This window comes from Diadema antillarum, unplaced genomic scaffold (assembly GCF_040938485.1).
Source record: "Diadema antillarum isolate AM-2024a unplaced genomic scaffold, OU_Dant_1.0 scf00000092, whole genome shotgun sequence".
Lineage (NCBI taxonomy): Eukaryota > Metazoa > Echinodermata > Echinoidea > Diadematoida > Diadematidae > Diadema > Diadema antillarum.
Genome location: NW_027270981.1, coordinates 1,848,126 through 1,873,135, shown reverse-complemented (window position 1 = coordinate 1,873,135; position 25,010 = coordinate 1,848,126). Strand labels below are relative to the sequence as shown.

General features: G+C 38.7%; 1 protein-coding gene across 1 annotated transcript in view; it reads left to right on the top strand.

Annotated features, from left to right (window-relative positions):
• The window catches only part of LOC139718273 (carbonic anhydrase-related protein 10-like), a 103,372-nt gene that overhangs the window by 61,854 nt on the left and 16,508 nt on the right, over positions 1 to 25,010 (top strand). The window contains exons 2-4 of the mRNA XM_071629757.1: positions 2,313 to 2,363; positions 16,347 to 16,486; positions 20,417 to 20,605. Of these exons, the coding sequence (XP_071485858.1) occupies positions 2,313 to 2,363; positions 16,347 to 16,486; positions 20,417 to 20,605 (380 nt within the window). The remainder of the gene's footprint in view (positions 1 to 2,312; positions 2,364 to 16,346; positions 16,487 to 20,416; positions 20,606 to 25,010) is intronic.

Here is a 25,010-nt window from a genome sequence, read left to right as displayed (position 1 = left end):
ACGTACAAATTTCCAAGGGCAAATTAAGCAGCCTTTGTTCTAGCATGTCTATTGCTTGCATAGGGTTAGAAAATGTTTTTGTGTATTTTTTTTCGTAATTCTGAATTCATTAATACCATAAAGAAATAAATGATTGTAAAATGACCGCCAAATATCTTGCTGTTTTCACTTAATTCTCCAGAATTAATATCTCTATATGGATGTTTCAGGGCACAACTTAACGCCTTTAATATCACGTGGCTGAGATAGGTCGTCTGCGCGGCGGTGAGCGTCACTGGTCATGCACTTTTTGCGTTTGTGTTTGATTTTTGTGTTTGAGCCACTGGGGAGCGAATATATTATTATGAAAATGTCTTTCGTCATCAATTTCGCGAAATAACAATACCTCATATAGGCTGCCCAATGAGAATAGATAAGACTGCTCCGATGAAAGGAAAGAACGCTTATTCAACAAAATCAGTATTACCTGTCCCGTTGATTATGAATAACCAATGCTCATCCTCCCTTTCCGAATAATCTAATTACACACCTCTTGGTTATATATGATTTCATATTTCTTTTTTTTTCCGCCCTCCCTCTCATATTATCAGAGCAATGCACTTTGTGCTGGAGAACCCATGGTAACATTTAACATTATGTCCCCGCCGGTGTTTATCTTTCGCATAATTGGCAGTCCGGTGTGTTGCTTATTATTCTGTTGTGTTTTTCTTTTCTCCACGTTATTTAGTTTCCGGGCTTCTTCCCGTCGCGAGAAAATTGATAGAGATCCGCGGCAGGTGTTCCCTGCCGCTCCCGTCTCCTCTTGCTTGATGAGAGTCAACCCCAGACTGATGCGTGCAGACGCCTGGGAGTTTCGTGGTCCAGTTGGACTAGAGTCGAGCTACTCTCGCTTTGTACTTGGCCGATTTTCAAGTACCGCTGGTCTTCCAGCGGACTAAACTTTATGCTTGAGATTAAAGAAGATGACATACCAGAGCACTGGAGGATGCTCACGGCGTCAGCTGGAATCCACATTGCCGCTCTTTTTTTTTTTTTTCAGTGGGGTCTGACGTACGATTTGATCGTTACCAACACCCAAGCGTTTTTATTGTTGATTTCGATATTGCTTATGACGGGTAAAAGCATCATGATTCGGATCATCGCGAGTGATATCGGCCGTGACATCGAGGCAGAAATTATCGAATGCCGATAATTGCTCTCGCTATAATTAAAGCGAGATCTTTCGCGCCTTTTGTAGATGCAGCATCATTTCGTGTTGAACGCCTATACACGCGATCCGCCATACAACCCCAGTTCTATTTATCCCCATAAATAGGAAATTTCAGAATAGTGGGACCTTTGTGTATTGTTTGACTGTTTTCACAATAAATTTGTGTACGTTTTTGACAATACTTAACCATCATTTTTTTTCTCATGATCTTATAATATAAACTAGTTCAAAAAATATGGAAACATGTTTGCAGATTTTTGGAAAGATCAAGAATCATAATCAATATAACATAATTATTATATTGATATAGTACATATAATTATGCAAACATGATATGAATAATTGTAGTCTTAGTAGATATGGTAGATAGGATGGTGTGTACACAAATAGATAAGGACAATGATAATATAAGTAGAAAAACTAAATAACAAGACTTACGACTGGAAAGGAGACTAATCGTCATCATCTAGAAACATCTGTGCGATCTTCCCTTGCGGAATGTCTGGCATTAGCAATCCCGCCCATGGTATGGCTTGAGGTGCAGTATCATCACAAACATATTTTCATGTTTATCGACCATTTTTGTTGTGGTGATGAGTGAGACGGATTGAAGGAAATAGTCTGTCATTCACACTCACACTCATACACACACACACACACACATCAAACAACACATGTCAAACAACACATGTCATGCAGGCAGGGAACGGAAGTCCAAGTGATTATCAAGTGATTTTTTTTTACTCTGTGTTGATGAAGAAAAACTGACGCTAAATGATGCTTCGTATCTATTAAAAAAAACAACAACCAAGTTTAGATTGAGATTGTATTATCATACGCAGCAGGATGGCTCAAAAGATCATGGATAAGTCATAATTTTCACTTACATTGGTCAAGCGTGTGTGTGCTTGCCTTTTCAAAGCCCTCATCCCCTCTCTCCGTCTTTAGACATTATACATAAGTGATAAAGGTATATATATATATATATATATATATATATATATATATATATTTCAAGCAGCTACTACTACTTTTCCACTAATTTTTATCTTTATGGTCACTTGATTAATATCTTTTCTTGTTCCTTTTTTCTTCGCTTCAGCCGACGATGCAGATTCATGGAAGGATGTGTGGTCATACGACGGCTTACAAGGTGAGATTACTATTTAATGACAACTTTTCACACACACTCACACACACACACACACACACACACACACACACACACAAACCCACGCACACAAATATAAAGAATATTCTGTATTACAACCACAAAATATGTTTTACAGTGATTTTGTCATGCATGTAGTATAAACTGCACTTGCACTGCTCCCTTGTCATAAATTGGTCATGTTTTGTGTAAACTTGTCACACCCATGTGATTCACAATAATGTAGCTTGAATTGATTTGAGAAGCAGAACATATACGAACGAACGAACGAACGAATATTCACCTGATACCATGTATCACTAACTCTCACACATTATAATGCAGCGAATATGATTATGTTTGTGTATATTGCTTAATAGTATTCATACTATTATGTATAAACGTATCACCCCGATGATAATGAATTTATCAAAAATTCATTACGTACTGATTTGCCTTTAATATTTTCATATGACAAATTGACAGAGAAAAAAAAAGACTGACAAGGGCTCTCCCTCTCTTCAGTGCTCTTTTAATAATGAGAATTTGTGTGTGCATTTAGTTTTTATGTGTGTGCATTTGTGTGTGTGCCTTTGTGTACTTCTTCCCGTTAATATTGTTTGATGTGATGCAAACAACAAAACCCTAATATCTTCTGGCGGGCTTAATAGACCCAGTGTAAAAGAGTGCGTTCAATTATCTAAGCAGTTACAGTTTTAAGCTGAGTTTGGATTATTAGCTCTTATCGTTTAATCGTTTGTGTAATGTGTGTGTGTGTGTCTGTGTGTGTGTGTGTGTGTGTGTGTGTGTGTGTGTGTGAAACTTTTTCGGTGACGTCATTATGATTTCACGTACATAGTGACTTTTGTCCTGATTAACTGATCGAAAGGAAAAAGACAGCTGCAGACAAACAACAACAAAATAAGTCGTTAATTTTGCTCTTCCATCTCTTTTGTAATCAAGAGAAACTATGTGCCAAGAATTGCATTAGTGCCCCTTACTCCAGTGCCAGCACCCCTTCCTCACCACACTAACGCACACACACACACACACACACACACACACACGTACTCACTTACAAACAAATGCGTTCATCACACGTTAGGTGCTGCATCTAATGGCCTTACTCCCATGAACATTGTACAGAATGTCAAGTGCGACTTAAGCGCCATCAGATTCGATTTGAACAACAAATAATTAGCTGAGTTTTGCAGCTGGAAAACGCGTTCCGCCATTATCATAACGTTTTCATTCCGCGGCACGCACCCATTCCAATGGAGTTGATTTACTCCGCACAGCTCCCCCGCTCAGCGGAGCCCCTCGACTTTAATGTGTAGAAAACTCGCTCGCATATAGCGTGATAAGAGAGGCGGTAGATTGATGTTGATCGCTTGTGAAATAAGGGGTGCGTGGATATACAGTAAACTGTCCGATACACAGTCACCTAATGAATCACCATGTGTATGTACTTATATCTCTCTTTCTCTCTTGCTCTAACTGCATATCACACAGTCTTCATCCATGCAATCTTTCAATGTTATAATGTCGTCACTTCGTACTGGCCAGAAATATTTGAACGTCTGCGTTTATCACTGTAGCAGCACGCGCTATCTCGTCTTTGACGCCTCATACCACATCAGCTAGCGGAGCTATTTTATCATTTAAACAGTGTTTAAAGGATTAAACCGCCGTATAGAATACTCAAAAAGGTATAAGTAGGTAATGCTAAACTGTCTGGGTAGTACAGAGGTGGTCTTGACAAGATAAACGTTTCAAAATGGGCTCAAGACTATACACCGGAGAGGATTTTTATTAGAAAAATAGTGGATGCAACTTGTATTTTGCCCCAAATCTTCTGCCCGCAACTCCAGTCTGTCTTGGGGCTTACCAGAATCTTGCCCATTATCACTTTCAAGTTTAGACCTTCTTCACAAATTTTCTTTCGCATTTCTGCTATGACACTGGCAAAACAAAATTCCATTAAAATACTTACAAGGACAAAATATTAAAACCTTTCGGATGGGGGGGGGGGGGGGGGGAATGAGTGAACTCATTTTCGTTCCTCAGAGTTAACTTAAGCTACGAGCTAGCATTTTTCCCCCGAGAAAAGTTACTTTTCTGAGGAGTCAAGATAGTGTTTGTAGCTTTGAAAATGAAATAAGTATATCTTAAAATCGTATAGCAACTTCGCTGGTGATCTAAATTGACATTTACGCGATAACAAACGTCTATGGAGAAATCAAACCCGCCTTCCGGACGTGGCGGAAGGCGCTTGTCACGTTTTCAATGTACATCAGATAAGATTGAATGCCAATTTTCATTTTTTCACAGCCTCTCGAATGGAATCTATCTCCAAGATGTGCCGGCCGAGCCGAACCTCTCACCGGCACGCATGCAAGATTAATGTCCAAATTCCCCTCCCACCTTCCATCGTGGAGATCGGGGACAGAATGGCGGCCTGGCGTATGCAGACAAGAGTATAGCTTCTTGTCAATGTAAGCGGTCGTACCACACCTCGCAGATAAGAAAATACAGCCCCTGGCGAGAAATCTGCACCGCAGACACCGTGCCATTTCCCTACCGTTACCTCTTTTCCCTCAACGTAATTTTTTGGCGTTAACACAATTTGCGCTTTGCCGGAAAAGTGGTGCTTGCTTTGGCGCCTGTGGAAGAAAGATCCCGCCAAACGTTGCACATAACACGCCCTCGGCGTTCCCCTTGGGCAAACCGCATTCATTTGATAGTTTTGCATGTGTTCTTGCCAAATTAAGGAGCGGGGCCCCAGGAATAGACGCACTCTGAAAAGACGAAGGAATCAGGCAAAGTGCTGGTAGTTAGAGGTCACTTTTAGGAGCTTAGTTTTGACTTATGACATATCCCCCACGAATTGTAATCATACACATACTGTACTCTCTCGTAAAATCGTTGTTTCTCTCTAGTCACTAGTGAATATGATACTATCAAAACGAATGATCTTTCAAAATGACGTTATACCACAACGTACAGCGTGTTGGGTGACCGACCCAGGATGAACTGCATTCACTGACTACAGCATAAATTATTCAGTCATTTCAGTACAGTATACCCTGTATTACACATTAAAGTGTGCATTTGTGCGTAGCAACAAGATGGCCTAAATTGACTGTTAACTCAACACCTTCCTAGCATATAGATCTGTGAAATTTCACAGTTTATGGTGTCCTTTAACAATATGTAAGGGAAATGGAGGAATGACCTTACTGACATGAAGTGATGAACGATTCTGTTTCGAATGTAACACACTGAAGCATCAACAGGGCTTTGGCAATTTAAGATATCATTGAATAACATGGTGGCTCCCTTAAGAAAAAAAAATCGTCGCACCTTTCTTTTCACGAGGCTTGAAAATGACATTCGAAATGGATGAAGAAATAGTCAATTCTATACAAAATCTCTAAGGATTATAAATTGTCATCATCAAGACATCTTTTAACACATATCTACCATGCCATGCTAGTCAACCTCTAAAAGAAAATGTTTATTCTGACGCTGCTCTTTTGTCTGCTGTCATGTTTTAGAACTTTTTCATGAATGATTTCAACAGGAATTTTAGCATTGAAATGTGAGCATTAACGATGCGTCATAACGAATTATAGAAAAAAAAATCCGTCGGCGCCAGCTGATGAAATGGAAAGAAAAGCCACTTCAAACCAATATTCGGAAATAAAAATATTGCGTTTCCCGTATCTATTAAGAGCCCGATCAAATCACACCCACCGCATCCCCTAATAATGTAGGCCGGCGCTCCTTTTAAAGCTTGACGGGATTAAAACATGGATTGGAGAGTGTGGGAGTGAGTGCGTGTGTGTGTGTTGTGTGTGTGTGTGTGTGTGGGTGTTTGTGAGTGGTGTGTGTTTGTATATATTGCCCTGTGGTGGCCAACGGTCAGAAGTAACCTAAATATGAGAAAGAGTGCTTTCACCCCCTTGCCCGACGTTCAGACCAAGCGAGAATCCAGCTGTACCCTGGGGCATGTTTAACAATCACGCATACCCCAGCACGCCTTTCTCGCCATTGATACTATTTATACTCCATATTCATACTGCTACTAGATACTTACAAAGCCTATGTTGCCCCCACTACGAATTGTTGAAGTGGTGCCAATTGGTTGTTGTTATCTTTAATGCTGTCTTTATATCCCCTGTGTTTAGTGTCTTTCATATTCTTTTGTTTTGTTTTTGTTTATTCTTCCTTCATGAAGAAAGTAGCGTTTATTCACCGCGCAGATGCATAACACTTTACGATCTACAGTAGATCGTTACTTCGCCCCCATAGGACGTTCTCGTAGATTTTGCTAACTGCGCAGTATAGTAAAGCAAGAAAACGTGCCAATGGTAATTACAGGACGGGAAAGAGGGACTAAGTGGGTTGGTCTGTGGAGTCATTAGCCTTTCTGTCACTACTTTCACTCTCTCAATGGTCACTTTTGCAAACATGTCAGATTACCCCATGAACTTTTTGATGGAGTGGGGAATTACAGGTTAGCTATGACTCGTATTCGCACTTTATAAGTTACATAGGGCATATAAAACAAGGTACCATGTTCTCTGTGGCAGTTTATAGATGTGACGTGGCTTCTCTATTGACATCCAGAGTTGAAGCTTTACTATATTATACAAATGATGCACAGGATAGAGTGTGTTAGTGTAGGCGTGGTGCACTCGAGGGTATTTACAATTGTGAAACATGCACGAGGCGAAGCCGAGTGCATGTTGCACTACATTGTAAATACCCGAGAGTGAGCTACGCCTCCACTAACGCCACGAAATAATCCGGTGCATCATTTGTTTTATAAAATGGGTCGAAAATTCGAAAACTAACATCATTTTTCAGCGTTTTTCACGTACCTTTGTGGGTCAAGACGTCCGAAGATGTTCGTCCCAATCATTTACGCACGTCGCACTCGCGGAAGTCCCGCACATACAGTATAAGTATAATGGGGGGTTGGGTTTCCGGACACTTAAGTTCCCGCATGAAAACTTACTTATTTTACATAGAATATGCACCCTTTACCTTAAAGACTTAATATAGACTCCTCATATAGGCCTACTAGACAACATACTCTGAAAACGGCGTGAGAATTAACCTGCTAAATCGTTGGATTTGCTCTTCAAAGTGACTCCATGTACGCGTCCGGTCCCATAACGCTTGGTCTACTGTACTGTACAAAGTGTACGTATATAGTAGAGTATACGTACGTACGCCACACATGTTATGCACAAGGGAAGACAGGCCGGCCGGCCGGCAGCGTTTTTTTTAAAGACGTCACAGATTGGGGCATGGCGTGTGTTAAACCTATGGGAAAATGTTGGGTTAGGGTTTTTGGCTATGGTTAGGGTTAGGGTTAGGGTTAGGGTTGGGGTTAGGGTTTGGGTTAGGGTTAGGGTTAGGGTTTGATGGTTAGGGTTAGGATTAGGATTAGGGTTAGGTTTAGGGATAGGGCCCCCGATAGATTTTTAGTTTCCCCAATCTGCGCCGTCTAAAAAAAACACGCCGGCGGCAGCCCGAACTAGAAGTTGTTTACAGGATTGACAGCGCGTATGCATGCAATTCATCAAAGGAGCCGCCGCGCGCACAGACGATCGGCAATCTACCATAGGATTACAGGCAGTGCAATTGTACTGAAGTAAAGGAAGGAGGTGTGTCTCATTTCAGCGCTTCCTATTGGCTACATTCTTGAACCCATTTTATAATTAAGCTTTATTAACTCATTGAATACACATCGAATACGCGCATGCGCATAGACTCGATCATTACGAGGAGATTAACAAACCACAAATGTCAAAATCTTGATATCGCGGCTTTTAGCTCTGAGTCATGAAAACAGAGATGGCACACTGTCATGGCAAATCTGCCAAAATTGTCTTTTATTCAGCGGAAAGAATACTGCAATTTCCTTTGAAAAAAAAAAGGTGCAAGTGGAGGTGACTAATGCATAGGACTGTGATATCTATGTGTGATTTACATTCATGTACTTTCTGTGAGTGACGTTTTTGTACTGATACCTATTACCACCTTTCGAAGTCTCTCTGTGTCTAATATCTCCTATTTACTCCCCCCCCTCTCTCTCTCTCTTTGTTTCTCTGTATACTCTTGAGGGGACCTAGTTTAGACAAGCTTTTAGCTTTCCAGTATGTTCCTCCCGCAAAAAAAGATTAATAAATAAAATTGTAAGTTCCAACGATTTGCAAGACATTCTATCTCTCTTTTCTTCCTCCTCCGCATGGCTATATTGAACGTCATGTACCAATGAAACGAGTATTCGACTCCTTTTACTGTTAGTACTCTAATTACCCATAAGTTGCATATTATGCAAATTTAAATATTATGTTCAGTTTATCTCATGTAATAATGTGAAAAGTAAATATAAATGTGGAACAGGAGTTTGAAATGTAACAATAGGGTATAGTGACATACAAGTAAGAAAATGCAATTTAAAAGTAAAATGCTCCCAGATTCTGCAATGGCTATACATTACTTTTAGGGGGAATAAAAAATAAGAAAAACTATGGTGATAAGTAGATGAATGGGGTCTAAAGAAATAACTAGGTATAGGGACGCAAGAACTGAATACAATAAATACGTTCTTAAATGTTCTTTTGGCTCATGTCTTAAAGGAACTCAATGAGGAAATTATGCACAGATGATGCAACGTATAAACTGCATTCAATGACTGGTAGTAAAATTGTACCAACCACTATCAATTATAACGTAAATGTTTGCGCCCTAATTACATCGTTTTACTGAGATGAGCACTGGTCTTTCTAGGGAAACCAAGAATACCAACTAATGTAGCCAGCTGTTCCATGCAGCTATGCTGCCCGTGATTTGCTCTGCTTAAGTCTTGAACATCAGCTGGGAATGTCCATCTCATACCAGAATCGCGATAACACACATGTCTCCGGAAACCATCCTTCCTGGATTAGCGTCCTTATGACTTTCACTACCTATGACTTCTTCTATCCCTTGCTCGCTTCCTCCCACTCCCCCTCCCTTCCTCCCCCCTCTCTCTTTCTGTCTCTTTCCCTCATTTGCGTCCCGTCTGTTAAGTCTCTACTTATCACACCTTCACACAGGCGGAAATATAGTGACTTAGTTTTAGCGTTGGTGCGGGTTGGTATAGCTGTCATTTTTTGGGGCAGACGGGGTTCTCATTCCAGCCGTTGCCATGTTCACATGAGGCCTATCCCAAGAAGGGAACTGACAACACTTCGTAAACTGAATGCTAATAGTATTTTGAGTACAATAGTACAACGGGAAATTCAGATACAATACATTTCCATCATTATTATTGTGGATAACCTAATAATACGACCATTAGTTAGGGGCTAACATTGAATACATGACATACAAAAACAAATAAAACATGTAGAACATCACAGTCGTTGAATGTTTATCGTGTTTTTGTTTTTGTTCTTTTGAAAAAAATATTGTTGCGGTATTATAGCAGCCATAAAGGCATTGAATGCTAAATACTGACACGAGAAAATCGTCTATCGGCCACTGCAGCAATTTGACCAAAGCGCGCGCACGTCTAAACACACATCCCGTTCTCTCTTATTTTCACGTATAAACCAATACACACAGAAGGCATTGACGCTCTGTACTCTTGAGAACACTGAACTTTCCGTCTCAAATGCAATTTCATGCCAATCTGATCTTTAAGCGGCAAAAAAGGAGTGACATAGATCCCTCGACGAAGTTTCCGAACCATCCAGTATATACACGCGTCACTACCCCAGTGTCGGGATACGCACTCGCATCGTTAGAAGCTAACTAGTATATCATGCCTCGTTCCCCGCGCACACACATCGGTCGTAGCCAATATTTCACCACCGCCGTTACTCGCTGAGTTGCATGATTGGCATGACAATCAAAAATATTTTGAAAGTAAACATCGGGCTAGCCGAGACTCTTCATAATTGAATCTATGTACGTTGAGAACGTGCCAGCATTTTCCCGCCAAATAGTACCAGCCAAGCGAAGCGGAGTCCGAAGAAGAACAGTAAATGTCGTAACCTTTTTCTCGTGGAAACTCCTGTCCTGTGAGTCTATCAGATGTCTGTCATGATCAGTGAGCGCTTTAGCCACCGTTACGTAGACAGTTGAGCCGATGACGAGTTGATCACTGAGCAAACTCGATATAAATCAGCGAAACTAGGAGAATACAGAACGTCTCCTCTTCCAAAGTGGACATGCGCGATTCAGACCCTTTTGAAAGAGAGAGAGAGAGAGAGACACCAGTGTGGCTTATATTGCCCGATAGAGGAGAGATCATTATTGTATAGCAGATAGTGTTGTTGTAACCATGGTAACGATTGTAACCAGGAGATCATTACAGGAACCTAACTGTAGAACAAATAAAAGGAGTCTTAAAATGAGAATCTAAAACTATGTCTTGACGTTCAAACGCCACTTATCTGTGAGAAATTCAGTATAAAAAAAAAGGAGTAGCCGTTATTCTTTTATCTTTAAAGCGATATAACTGATGAATGACGCACACGCGACACAGGGCAATGCGAAAGGCTGAGCAGATGATAATACGACAGGTGGAACTATGTATGTATGTATTCCACCTTTGGACTTCCCGCGTTCCGAAAAAAAGAGCTATACTCCAGCATTGGCGCCACATATACACTTTGCCAACGCGAAAGCGATATCTGCAGAGAGAGAATATAGGCGCGCACGTATGGCAAGCCATATTACTTTTTAAAAAGATTTTCTGATATCACGAATTCCCTTTCGTGATATCAAAAATTCGAATTTCTGATATCACAAATTCAATTTTTGATATCACAAATACCCATTGGTTTATCACGTAAAACCAATTTTTGATATCACGAAATCGAATTACTGATATCACAAATTCAATTCGTGATATCACGAATTCAATTCGAGATATCACGAATTCACATTCTTGATATCAAGAAATACATTTTGTGATATCACTAATTCCAATTTGTGATATCATTAATTTACATGGAATTTCAGCACATATCTTTCGCAAAGAAATCATTTGATTTCGAGCATTAGTTTTGCGCTGAAATTCAACCGTAAATTCTAGCGTTAGTTGAGGGCAGAAATACACAGGGAATTCGAGCTTTAGTTCAGTGCACAAAACCAACGGGAATTTGAGCGTTAGTTGAGCGCAGAAATACACACGGAATTCGAGCATTAGTTTTGCGCTGAAATTCAACTGTGAATTCGAGCGTTAGTTGAGCGCAGAAATACATAGGGAATTCGAGCATTAGTTTTGCGCTGAAATTCAGCTGTGAATTCGAGCGTTAGTTGAGCGCAGAAATACACAGGGAATTCGAGCATTAGTTTTGCGCTGAAATTCAACTGTGAATTCGAGCGTTAATTGAGCGCAGAAATACACAGGGAATTCGAGCATTAGTTTTGCGCTGAAACTCAACTGTGAATTCGAGCGTTAGTTGAGCGCAGAAATAAACAGGGAATTCGAGCATTAGTTTTGCGCTGAAATTCAACTGTGAATTCGAGCGTTAATTGAGCGCAGAAATACACAGGGAATTCGAGCATTAGTTTTGCGCTGAAATTCAACTGTGAATTCGAGCGTTAGTTGAGCGCAGAAATACACTGTGAATTCGAGCATTAGTTTAGCGCAGATATTCCTGTGGAATTTCAGGTGTTATCTTTACATAGTATATAACGATAGATACAAAAAAAAAAACCTAAATGAAGAGTTTTGGCAACTCGTCTTCATTTAAAGTGATTAGGAATTGGTTTTAAAAGAATCGATAAAAAAAAAAATCGTTTAGCAACATATCTAAAATGCCATTATTGATATGTTGTCAATTACTTCAAAGTCACAAGGATCATATTCTTATTTTTCTCCATTTCTCGCCACTGATTTGGCAGAGACTGGTTGACTTACAACTTTTGTTTGCGTTTCTCTTTACTGTGTCACGTGAAAGATAATCTCTCCCGACCTCCCCCTGTTACTCCTCCGAGTTAATAAGAGAGATTTCTCATTGCGCAGAGTAACACAATTGAAGTCCTTCGTATCACTGCTTTTTACTTACTACAAATTCTAACTGTTTGTTTGCCATGCATACTGCTGCATAAACTCCTCATAAGATCTGTATAGGCCCTATCTTCACTCTTCTTTCTCTGGTCTGAAGACTTTTGGGCTTGTGCATTCCAGTTTTGTTCTCCCCGGTTTTGGTTCTTGAATAAACTTGCCTATAATAAATTACACTTTAAATCATTTTACAAAATCATGAACATATTGGGGCAGGCAAACTGTACACCCAACGCTATTGGTCTTAATGGATACACCCCTTTGTTCTGGAGGACTGATTTTGAGGAGTGAGAAAATGTCTTTAGGAGAAACACGTTGCTTTATGTGACCACCAGCCGACACCAGTGGTGGACATTTGGCAAGTTTACGACTCCCTCTCGCACCCTGCATGACTCACAGTCTCTCTATCTTATTCTCCGCTGCTGACATACACAGACCAGAGGGGTGATTGCCCTTGGTCGGTCCTCCGCAATACAAACACATGGTATGCTTTTATAACACACATACAACCACACATGATTATCATCGATTTGGTGGAAGAGTCTTACTGTAAAGGGGATTACCACATGAAAAATGAATTATGATTAACAATAATGTAGTAATAGATGACAATTTGAGGACGAAACGATGAATTAAATGTAGGCCCTAAGTGAACATAGTATCATTGAATTCATGATAACATGTTGCAAAACAATTGATTTGTATCAATAATTCATCGAATATACCTTGATGATCATTTAGGGAATGATGGATGTGTAAATCTCTCATTATAGTTATTTGTATTTTGAACATTGTTCTAAAAAAGTTAGTAGTAGTATACATTCAATCTGAATATCAGCTCAAAAGTAATGTTCCAATTCCCTGTGTATTTCTGCGCTAAAAACAAAAGAACGCTCGAATTCACAGTTGAATTCCAGCATGAAATTAACACTCGAATTCCCTTTGTATTTCTGTGCTAAACTAATGCTGGAATTCACAGCGATTTTCTGCACTGAACTGACGCTCGAACTCCCTGTGTATTTCAGCGCTCAACTAACGCTCGAATTCACAGGTGAATTTCAGCGCAAAACTAACGCTCGAATTCACTTTGTATTTCTGCGCTAAACTAATGCTCGAATTCACAGCGATTTTCTGCACTGAACTAACGCTCGAAATCCCTGTGTATTTCTGCGCTCAACTAACGCTCGAATTCACAGTTGAATTTCAGCGCAAAACTAACGCTCGAATTCACTTTGTATTTCTGCGATCAACTAACGCTCGAATTCACAGGGATTTACTGCACTGAACTAACGCTCGAATTCCCTGTGTATTTCTGCGCTCAATCAACGCTCGAATTCACAGTTGAATTTCAGCGCGAAACTAACGCTCGAATTCACTTTGTATTTCTGCGCTCAACTAACGCTCGAATTCACAGGGATTTTCTGCACTGAACTAACGCTCGAATTCCCTGTCTATTTCTGCGCTCAACTAACGCTCGAATTCACAGTTGAATTTCAGCGCAAAACTAACGCTCGAATTCACTTTGTATTTCTGCGCTCAACTAACGCTCGAATTCACAGGGATTTACTGCACTGAACTAATGCTCGAATTCCCTGTGTATTTCTGCGCTCAACTAACGCTCGAATTCACAGTTGAATTTCAGCGCAAAACTAACGCTCGAATTCCCTGTGAATTACTGATATCACAAATTCGATTTTGTGATATCAATAATTCAATTCGTGATATCACAAAATGGAATTTGTGATATCAGAAATTCGCATTTGTGATATCACAAATAAGAATTCTTGATATCACAAATTCAAATTAGTGATATCACAAATTTATTTCGTGATATCACAAATTCGAATTTGTGATATCAAAAAATCATTTTGTGATATCACGAATTACCATTGGTTTTTCACGTGAAACCTATTTTTGATATCAAGAATTCGAATTTCTGATATCACAAATTCATTTAGTGATATCTCAAATTGAATTTTAGATATCACAAATTCGAATTTCTGATATCACAAATTGAATTTGTGATATCAAGAATGGATTTTGTGATATCACAAATTCGATTTCTTGATATCACAAATTAAGTTCATGTGCTACACTTACGGGAATTTGTGATATCACAAATTTAATTCTTGATATGACAAATTGAATTCTTGATATCAAAAATTTGATTTTTTGATATCACAAAATGGAATTTACATGGAATTTGTGATATCAGAAATTAACTTTAAATGTAAAAAAGGCTTGCCATACGCACGCACGATTTCCGCATGCGACAAGCCCCCCGCGGTGGCCTGCCGCAGAGGTAGCCCAGTGTTTGTTCAGCCTGTGTTTTCGCCATTAGCGGGGAGCAGGCTCCGTTATATATTATACGGTTCTCGTCATCATTTTGTGAGCCTGACTGATTAAGCCGTATACATTATATATTATAGAGACAACGTAGATGGATGAATGAATGGATGTGTGAAGGAATAAGAGCATGATTGGATCGGATGAAAGGAAGAATGCCATGAATGGCCGAATCTCTGACCTTCTCATACAGCCCTGACTCATTATAATCTCCCTCAACATTGTGTGCATGCTAAAATTGACATTTTCGTCTTTCTTTACGTCGTGTGCATGCCAATATCGACGTTCAAATTTTGGCTACCAATGCTTCATGCACCTCATACTGATCACTTAAGGTCGGGCAAGAAAGAACGAAAGTAATAATGTGAATGATATAAGGAAATGAATGCTATTATTGACTTTTAACGAGATTAATTCTAAAGAAGTAAAATCACATGAAAACAAAAGTAATCGTACTTTCATTATTGCTTGATTTCTGTGCGTTCTTTATTTTACATTAAAAAAAATGTGATAAAAATATCGTATACATCGATACTTGTTGTTTTTTGAGTGTTCGGTTTCGGAAACCATCTTACTGCCATAGGGACTTTCTGGATTTTTCGATCGTTATCTCCTACAGAACCCAGTGAAAAAGAGAAGAACAGAAAGACAAAAGAGAATGCACAGTCCAAATTAAGGCGCATGCAAGGACAGAATGAGCTTCTATACCACTTGTTGAAGACATTAACATGTATCATGTCTACAGAGCAAAAGGCGTTTGGATGTTATCTTTAAAAGCACACAAGTTTTACTGTGAACAACAAAAACACACTCTCACATCTCTATACCCATTTCTCTCACTTTCACTACATTAAGTGTGAATGTGTATGATATATGATTATGTATATGTATATAATAAATATCATAGATAACTGAAGAAATGTATCATGCTGTCAATACCATTTTTTTTAAAGAACACAAATAAACTGTTGGTATATTGACAGCATGATAGATTTCTTGAGTTCTGTTCTACTTTTCATATAATTGTAACCACACGTGGACTACGAACTACACTTAGCATAATATATATATATATAATATATATATATATATATATATATATATATATATATATATATATAACAGTACGTTGTGCATGTATACATTAACATAATAATGTATAGTTCTTGTATATGATATCAGTACATATACGCATATAGTACTAATATGTTTGTATTTGTAGAAACACAAAGAGAAGGATGGATTTATGGATAGTGCTCAAAGAGGAGATGGAATTATTAATCTGTGTTAATCTTCCCGTCTTCATGATCGTGTATATGATAGCTGTATCTCGCGTGCTTATCATAATGCTGAGTATGATGTTATCAACACACACTTTCCGGTACCATATCATATTATCATTTTATCATGACTATCAAAAAATCATATTTTGTTTGTTTGTTGGTTGGTTGGTTGGTTGGTTCTGTTTTTGAGATGCCCATGATCCCATTGTTGATGAATCTATAATCTTGGATTTTGTTCTTCTTTGTTTTGTTTTGTTTTTTCTTTCATTTGGACAGGTCCATTGTACTGGGGGGATTTATGGGACGCGTGGGCGCTCTGTTCAATAGGGAAAAGGCAATCTCCGATTGATCTCCGAGATGACTCTCTACTTTACGATCCTAATCTTCCGCAACTAGAGATCGACTCCCCGTTGACTGTGAGTATCCAACTGCTTTATGTATGCGAATCTGTAATTAATGGTCTCCGCGGATTTTCCGACACTATTGTCAACACTATACGAGTTGCTAGACAAATATGTGTTTAATCATATATTACAGTCGGTCTAATTTTCCTTTTCCGAGTTTATGATTTGACTGTTTCGTCATGTGAAAATGAGCACAGTGTTTTGAGTGTCCATACACGTATTATTATTATTATTATTATTATTATCATTATTATTATTATTATTATTATTATTATTATTATTATAATTGTTATTATTATTATTATTATTATTATTATTATTATTATTATTATTTTCTATTATTTCATTATTATCATAATTATTATTATCATCATCATCATTGTTTATCGACCATTTATAGAAAATTGCAATAGCCGTACAGACAATTTATCAATACATGTACATATTTATGTTCAAGATGTTATATTAGCGACACATGGACCCGGGCTCACAAAAGTAACATTCTTTATTCTGTTACCCGAAGACAGGTGAGCCCTTATGTTTCACTCCCTACCACATAATAAAGATGTTCATACCAACGAAACTAATGATTCAACATTATTGATAAAACAATGAATAAGACATTATTTAAATGAATCAGTAATAACAGTTATAAGTGTAGTGTCCCTCCCTACCTCTTGATAAAGATGTTCATACTAATAAAACTGATAATCACCAACTGAAACGATAAATAAGAAATCATTTCAATACATCAATCATAACAGTAACGGGGAAGTGGAGTGAGGATTGGTGTGCGTATGTCCCTTCCCAGCCCCCCCCCCCCCTTGGAACTACAACATAATACATGTACCCTTAATCTCTCCCTCTCTATATATATATCTTAGTCCCATCTGTGCTTTTTAAGCCCGTATCAACGGTAGTGGGAACATAATTATGTTCGAAAATTCGAAAACACTGAACAAAATGGCGATATCTTTCTTTCCGTGTTCCACTTAAAAAAGTTGCAACATTTTGTGGCAAAAGAAATCATCTCGCGTTGATTTTAAAGTGTGAAATAGTTTACCCAGTAATGTTTAGGATGTTAAATCTTTCAAAGCATTATGCCATTCGTATAAGGGAAAGAAGCTGCGCTGAAACTAAAGACGTATGTGACAGAGATTTTCTCGGTCGAGCTGTAACTCATCGGCCGTTGTAAAAATGAAAACAAGCTGTTTCGCAAACTGAGGATTATGTTGTAATTCGGACTTCGTCCTCCCAGTTTGTGCCATTATCTCCTCTCTTCCTCTCTCTCTCTCTCTCTCTCTCTCTCTCTCTCTGTCTGTCTATCTATCTCTTTCCTTCGTCTTTTTTCTTTCTGTTGTATACACTCCTGCCTTGCTCTATTTAATCGGGTTAGCGCGTAATGAAATGAAATCAAACTGAGAAATCGTCGCCTCCTATAATCCGGCCGTGTGAGATGATATGCCAAAGATCTGCTGAGATGTCTGTTTAGACGGCTCTCTGTATTATTGTGTTCACTTTTAGAAAGATGAGATCAGACTGGCTTAGCCATAAGAAAATATGACATTTGCTTTCCTTTCAAGTATTTTTTCTTCTTTTCTTTTTGTTGTATTCAAAAATAGAAATGTGACATTTTGAAAGTGCCACTATAGCAACTTCAGGGAGATTATGTTTTGTACATTATCCCAGAAAGGTCAATGACCAGAAAAGCAACATGTATCTGTGGTCAGAAGTGACACTCTGGGGAATTTTCGAATCCTCTTAAAATGGAACGGATACGGCATAAAGCAGAACAATGCGAAATGTTTAAGATGATGACGGGATTACGGGATTAACTAATGTACCCCCCCCCAAAAAAAAAAAAACAACAACAACAACAACCAACCAAACAAACAACAAAATAAACAACAGCAACAACATATCTTGACATTTAATGTATCATGTAGGCCTATACTTTGTCATGCTGTAAAGTTACAATAATAGGCAAAGGGGGACAATGATCGCAATATTGCTTATGTGTGTGTTGCTAAAAAAAAAATATTTTAATTACTTTTTTCGGGAAAAACACATGGATTATTTTTAAGGTAAAATGGCAACTTTCTGGATGATATGGCAATTTTGTTGGAGGATTGTACGAAATCTAACTCACATCCTTTGCATTAAGTAGTTAACAAATATAGGGTTATATTCGATTTGCACTCTGCAGTTTCATTTGATGTGTTCTATAGGTAGATTTCATAATATTAGACTAAAATGAAAGAAAATTGGCACAAGTATTATATCAAATTATATATTATACCAGAACTCCTATACAAACAAATAACAGGTGCCTACATACGAGCATTAAGCTGACTTTTCCAGTATGCCGTGTGAACACAAACTTTTGTTCCCTGGACAGCTCCGTGCACCATTTCGCTCCTCCCTTAACTGTGGAGTTAGCATCACTCAACCCGGCCTTAGGGGTGGAGCAGCCGATAGCGGGGATTGTATGGAGTGTATCCAATTACCTTATTAATGAGTGGATTTACACATACACACAGGAATGGCGGGCTCCCGTTGATGGACATCACTGCAACGAGAGAAGACGGTTTATTTCTATTTGGGCGGCATCTTGTCAGTACGCATGGCGGACAAAAACAAACTTCTCCATGGATGAACTATACTAAGTGACAGAAATCACACAGCAGTCATAGAAGCACATATCTCTTTTGATTCAGAGGAAGAATCCGCGATATATGTTGCAGTTTGAGCGGAAAAGAGTTACAAAGTTTGAACTAAAGGGAAAACTACTCTGCCCATATTATATTTTCAAGTAGGCCTTTGTTAAATGCAATGCCTGTAGTACTATTAAACTCCATGGTCTCTTTTTTTGTATTATGTGATTTTTCAAATAGAATGTCATTTCCCGTAAGAATTACTTCATTCTCGTGCTTATATAATAAATGCTATTATGTTATATAAATCATTCATATCAGAAATTTCCTACTAATCACATCTAAACTATTCACATCTATTTTCAGAAATATGTCTCATTACAACACAACGATTCAATAAAAGGAAAAAAAATGTCCTGCCTTTAGACTCGCAACTGTAATGGTAGCCCTGCAGTGAAACTTACTTCTGTCATACAGTAAATTTGTGATATTGCATGGTAGTTGCTGGCAGTCTTACCCTTGATTTGACTAAGAAGAACATTCATAGACTTCAAATATGTCAAAATAAATATTCTCGTATGGTATTAAATGCAGATTATAGAACATCAACAGTTAGCTTATTAGATACACTTAAACTGCAATCCATTGAAAAGAGATTAGAATATCAGTATTGTATATTGGCCTATAAAATAGTTAATGACGCAGCCCCATTTTATCTTTGTAGCCTTCTATCCCGACGTAATGTTATATATCCTACCAGACATAACAAATCAGTTATATTTACCTAAGCCAAAAACAGACAATAAGAAACGTTCCTTCTCATACTCCGCTTGTAAAATGTTCAACTCACTACCAATTTCCGTTCAATCACCCCCTTCATTACCAGTTTTCAAGAAACGTCTCCGGCTTCACCAGTCTATCTTTTGATTTAGTTATTATTTCACATAACCACCACTTGTATTATGTCGTACTATGTTTTCATTTGTTGTTTTTTTTTTCTATTTGTATATATGTTACCCAATATTATTTGTAATTCGTGTTTGATTTTGTAACCTTTGTATGTGATGCAATGCTCCCTTGCAAAGCAGGCCATTGGGGCTCTGAACGGGACAACCCTGCTTTTAAAGAAAACATGAATAAATAAATATATAAATAAATTTGTTGTTAAATCCTTGCCTTAGGTAATCAAAAATGCAGAATAAATGATGAACCCACCACGACTTTTGATTCACACTTAGTTTTTCTCTTTTCTCTCGATTACCTTCCTTCCCCCTTTTTTTTTATATAGATAAATGGAATAGTGAACAACACAGGCCGCGGGATTTCGTTCTTCCCGGACCCGCTGATGAATGGGACGTACATATCGCGCGGCCCGCTGAGCTATCGCTACCGGCTGACCGAGATCCGCCTGCACTTTGGCGAACAAGACAGCGTTGGGTCGGAACACACCGTCGGAGGGAGGGCGTTTCCGGGCGAGGTGAGAACGGTGTTAATTATGCATTCATTGCATGCACTTGTTGTAGCGGGCAATTTGTGGTCCATCAATTATTTGCAACATCACGCCACGGCGTTGCTCTAATTGCGCATGCGTAATTCTGCTGTTTGTAACTTCAAATATGTATTATTTAGTACCGCATGCAAACGTGCCTAGAATACATAGAGAGTACTTTATGCGTCATCCTCCAGCAAAACTATTTTTATTTCTTATTTAGAGCCCGAGCTTTCAATCGTATCACGTAAGTAAATTAATCATTCAAACACTCCTTAAGAACCTAATGATGTATATTCAAACAATGCTATTTGGATTACTGTGCGCAACTATCTTCCAGAAAAAAAAAGAGAGACTGTTATCGCTAGCGAGGTCCTTCTGCATTTCATACCAACATTTATTTCTGTGTATTTCGAATTGTACCTTTGTCATTTTTTTTTTGGGGGGGGGTCTATAGGTAACATAAAATGATACAAACACAACCTGAATGACAGACACATACAAAAAAATAGACATACACACAAAAATAGACATTAGTGATGAAGATATTGATGAAATATCCATGAATCTCCGTTTTCTAGACTGATGAATATACACATTTTTTGTTGTTATTATACATACATTGATTAATATTCATATCACGAATGATTGTTTGCATACTCTGGCAGAAAATTCAATTCATCTAGGCACATTTTCCATGCTTTGGAAGTGAATAGGAATACTTGTACTTTTTATATTGAGTATTTTTATTTTTATTCTTGTTTGTTGTATACAGTTATTTATGTAATTTGTATTTATTGTTTTACCCTGTAAATCATTGTATTTTTACGTGGACCCCTTTAAAAATCAGTCTTGTGCTGAAAGGGCTATCCACCCTGTGAATGGAAATAAATAAATAAACAAAATAAAAAATGTATTTCCCTGTCAGACGTTTTCATCATTACATCTAATCATGTCTCGACAACAAATACATTTTGTATTTTTAGGCATGTAGACGACTTGCAGTCGTTTTGGATCATTTTTCTTTTTTTCTTGATCAGTGATTGAGCCATTATACACTATTGGAAGTTATGCTCTGTTTATTGTTTTCTATATAAGCTATAGTTGAGCCCGTTTTGTGGTGATTTTGCTTGCCTCATTTCGTTATGCATTTCCAGTGTTTAAAAAACATCATGATTGTAACGTATTGCAATTATTAAAGAAAATGATTAGGCCAGGAATAGTGCAATCATAATATTATGTGAGCATAATCTTCCTTCAAGGAATGTCGAATATCGCGTATTGAAGCACACACTTATGCCTTATTTGTGACGTTTTGCAGTTGAGATAGAGAAAAAACGAGCATATCATGCTTTCATCCATGGTTTAATCCGCTATGACGCACGTCTAATCCAGACAACATTTTGCTATCCTGTTTGTTGGTAACCCTTTCTCTGGGCCCTGATTTCGTTGGCGCCTTCGAAGGAAGAGCTAAGAAAAAAAAAATGGAGAAAACGACGCGCCCAAACGAAACAATGTGTAACCACAAAGTTCAGGCGTCGATAACGACATAGGCTGCGATGCCCTATGAATATCAAATGCCAGAGGCTGGATATACAGTAATCTCTTAGTATGTGAGCAACAGTGCCATGAATGTACAGCGGAGATTCAAACTGTTACGAGTACTGTACAAAAGTCGTATCTCAGTGACCTGCACTAACGCAACGGAGGCGCTTGCGCATTTTACGGGTTTTGCGGGGAATGCTCATTATTTTGTCGAAACAAACCGTACATGATTTTTGATACGCAGGCGTCCAAGTGGGTCGATTAAGACGAAAAGAAAAAAAATGTGGATAGGAAGGGAAAGTTTCTTCATTTTACACTTGTCGTGTGGCTTTCCATTGGAATGGCGACAAGAGCGCGGATAGCTATCGACGCCTCATACTGATTACGGCGGCTCTCTCGTGGCTAAGAAGAGCAATGATGAAGTCTCGGCTAAGACGGGCAGAGCAACTCATTGGATTTGACTCCAGTTCAAATCAAATCCTCGGCAGACGCTTTGTCAAAATTGGAGGATCTCTCTCATCCACCTATCTCTATCCCACTCAGCATCATCACGGAATCAGCTTTGAGCTCCCCCCCCCCTCTACCCTTCTTCCTCCTACTCTCTCTTTCTGCCACCTTCGTTCAACAAGACATCTACTCCTCCGAGCTTATGCGGTGTCATTGACTGTGTAAGAAAAGCCTTATAGTTTGTGGCTGCGGAGCTGCGGCAGCGATCTAGTTTAGCCAAGGAGGTATCATACATCCTTTGCTTTAGCTTTAGCTTAGTTAGGGATATTTCTGTGCGAGACGGCAGCTTGTCCATCGGGACTGCATCTTCAACGGTCCATCACTAGGATTTAGTATAGAGGCTGGAGGCATTTCTGCATCTTCTTTCTTTTTTGTTGGTTCGAGAATAATGACAAACAAACCAAAAGATGTACTAACCGTTATCACCACTTGACGTCTATCTATGACTGCATTAAAAAGAGGAAAAGATTGTTTTCACAAACAACAAAGAAAGTGTTTTCCAAATATATAAAAGTTGCTATGAGTTCTCAAAGAAGGTAATAGCATTCCCACCCCGAAATGAACTACCACGGCTCAATTTCCTTTCGTTGTTGTTGTTGTTGTTGTCCTTATTGTTGTTGTTGTTGTTGTTGTTGCCATAATTGAGGTTTTGCGGTGAAGAATGTGGATATTTGAAAGGGAGCAATAAGCCTACTCAACATTTTACATCATTCCGCCTGATCTTGCTTGATGTGCTAAAGAAGATTTCGTGGGTAGTGATAGGACGTATCGTTTTCATTATTTGACATTGGTATATAATGATGGTGAACATAGCTTCTTGAGATCCCGAGACGGGTGTGTTTTTATTCATATTCCAGGGTTTGACACTAAAACAAAAGAAATTATAATGAAAAGAAGAAGTAGAAGAAGAAGGAAGAAGAAGAGGAAGAGGAGGAGGAGGAAATGGAAGAAGAAGAAGAAGAATATATTCCAAGAAATAAAAACAGGAAGGAAAATAATGAAAACAAATTGATTCGTTCTAAGCGCCGAACTCTCTGCAACCCAAAGGGACGTCCCCCTAATCACTCCCCCTCTAGTCACTCGACTGAAATGGCAATGCATTGTGATATTTCATGGGGAACAAAACACTCGTGGCACGTGACGTTTGATCGTTTTTCGAGGGCTTTGCGACACGGGGGCCCTGCTTCCTCATTAAAGTGTTTCTCAGAAGGGGTCTCCTCCCGCCCGTCATTACTATTCGCCCCCGTAAACAATTCGTGCTAGAATTCAAAAATTAGGACCCTCCTGATTTACGGCTTATGGTCACCGACGAGCACTAGCCCGTTTCTGGCTAGATTCATTATAGACAATCTCAAAACATCTCGTGTTTTATTTATTTTGTTTATATTTTTTTGCTTTGTTTTATTTTGTTTTGTTTCTTTCCATAAAATCTCAGATCCAAAAGCGCGAAAATAAGACGATGTGATGAGAGAAAGGGAGACAACAGAATTGAATTCCCTCTAAGGAATTATGTCTGAGAATAGAACTGCACTAGTAATTCTTTACTCAGTAAGAAAATGAATGTAATGTAGACATTGCTTACATTCCTCTGGTGGCCAAGGCAGCACCGTGTCCATTCATCACCATGGAAACTGGTTCTAAACAATCTCACTTGGTCCGAATATTTGTAAACACTATTGCTGCTAACTATGCTCGCGCCTGGTTCTAACCCAGCTGCTATTGTGACATCATCACTTCGGCCGTCTCTATAATTCAATGGGATTGTAAGAAGGCAATGGCGCTAAAATAATCACTGGAAACTGAAACGTCTTCACGACTATCGCTTGTTTAAGTGCGTCTGCAATAAGCAGAAAGACATTTAGAGATGTTCGACACTGTTCGAGTTGCTCTTTCTAACCATGTATTTTTTTCCCTAATCAATACGTGTTTCACTTCAGCGTTTGACTGCATTTCTTTTTCCTTTATCATCATTCACACCCAAACTCAATGAAGGTTTGGAGTGCGTTGTTTTAACGACCAACATATTTCTGGAGTTCTGTTTGGCGTGTAAAGAGGCACATGATTGCCAATTGTTGACAAGCTTAAGAGACAACGTGGCAAATGATTTCCGCCTTTCAGTCAGAACAGCCAAAAAGTGCGACAAAATGGAGCGGGGGGAAATGTAGCGAATGATTCGGTTTACGACGAGCTATAGTAGGTGGCAGATACTCGGGCGTTGACATTGTGTGCGGCTTTAATTTAACTCTTTTAATGCCCTCCGCCCTGAGATGCCGCTAACATTACGCACTTATGAGTTCCCGATGGTAATGAGGGAATTAATACCTCGGTCGTCGCCAAATTA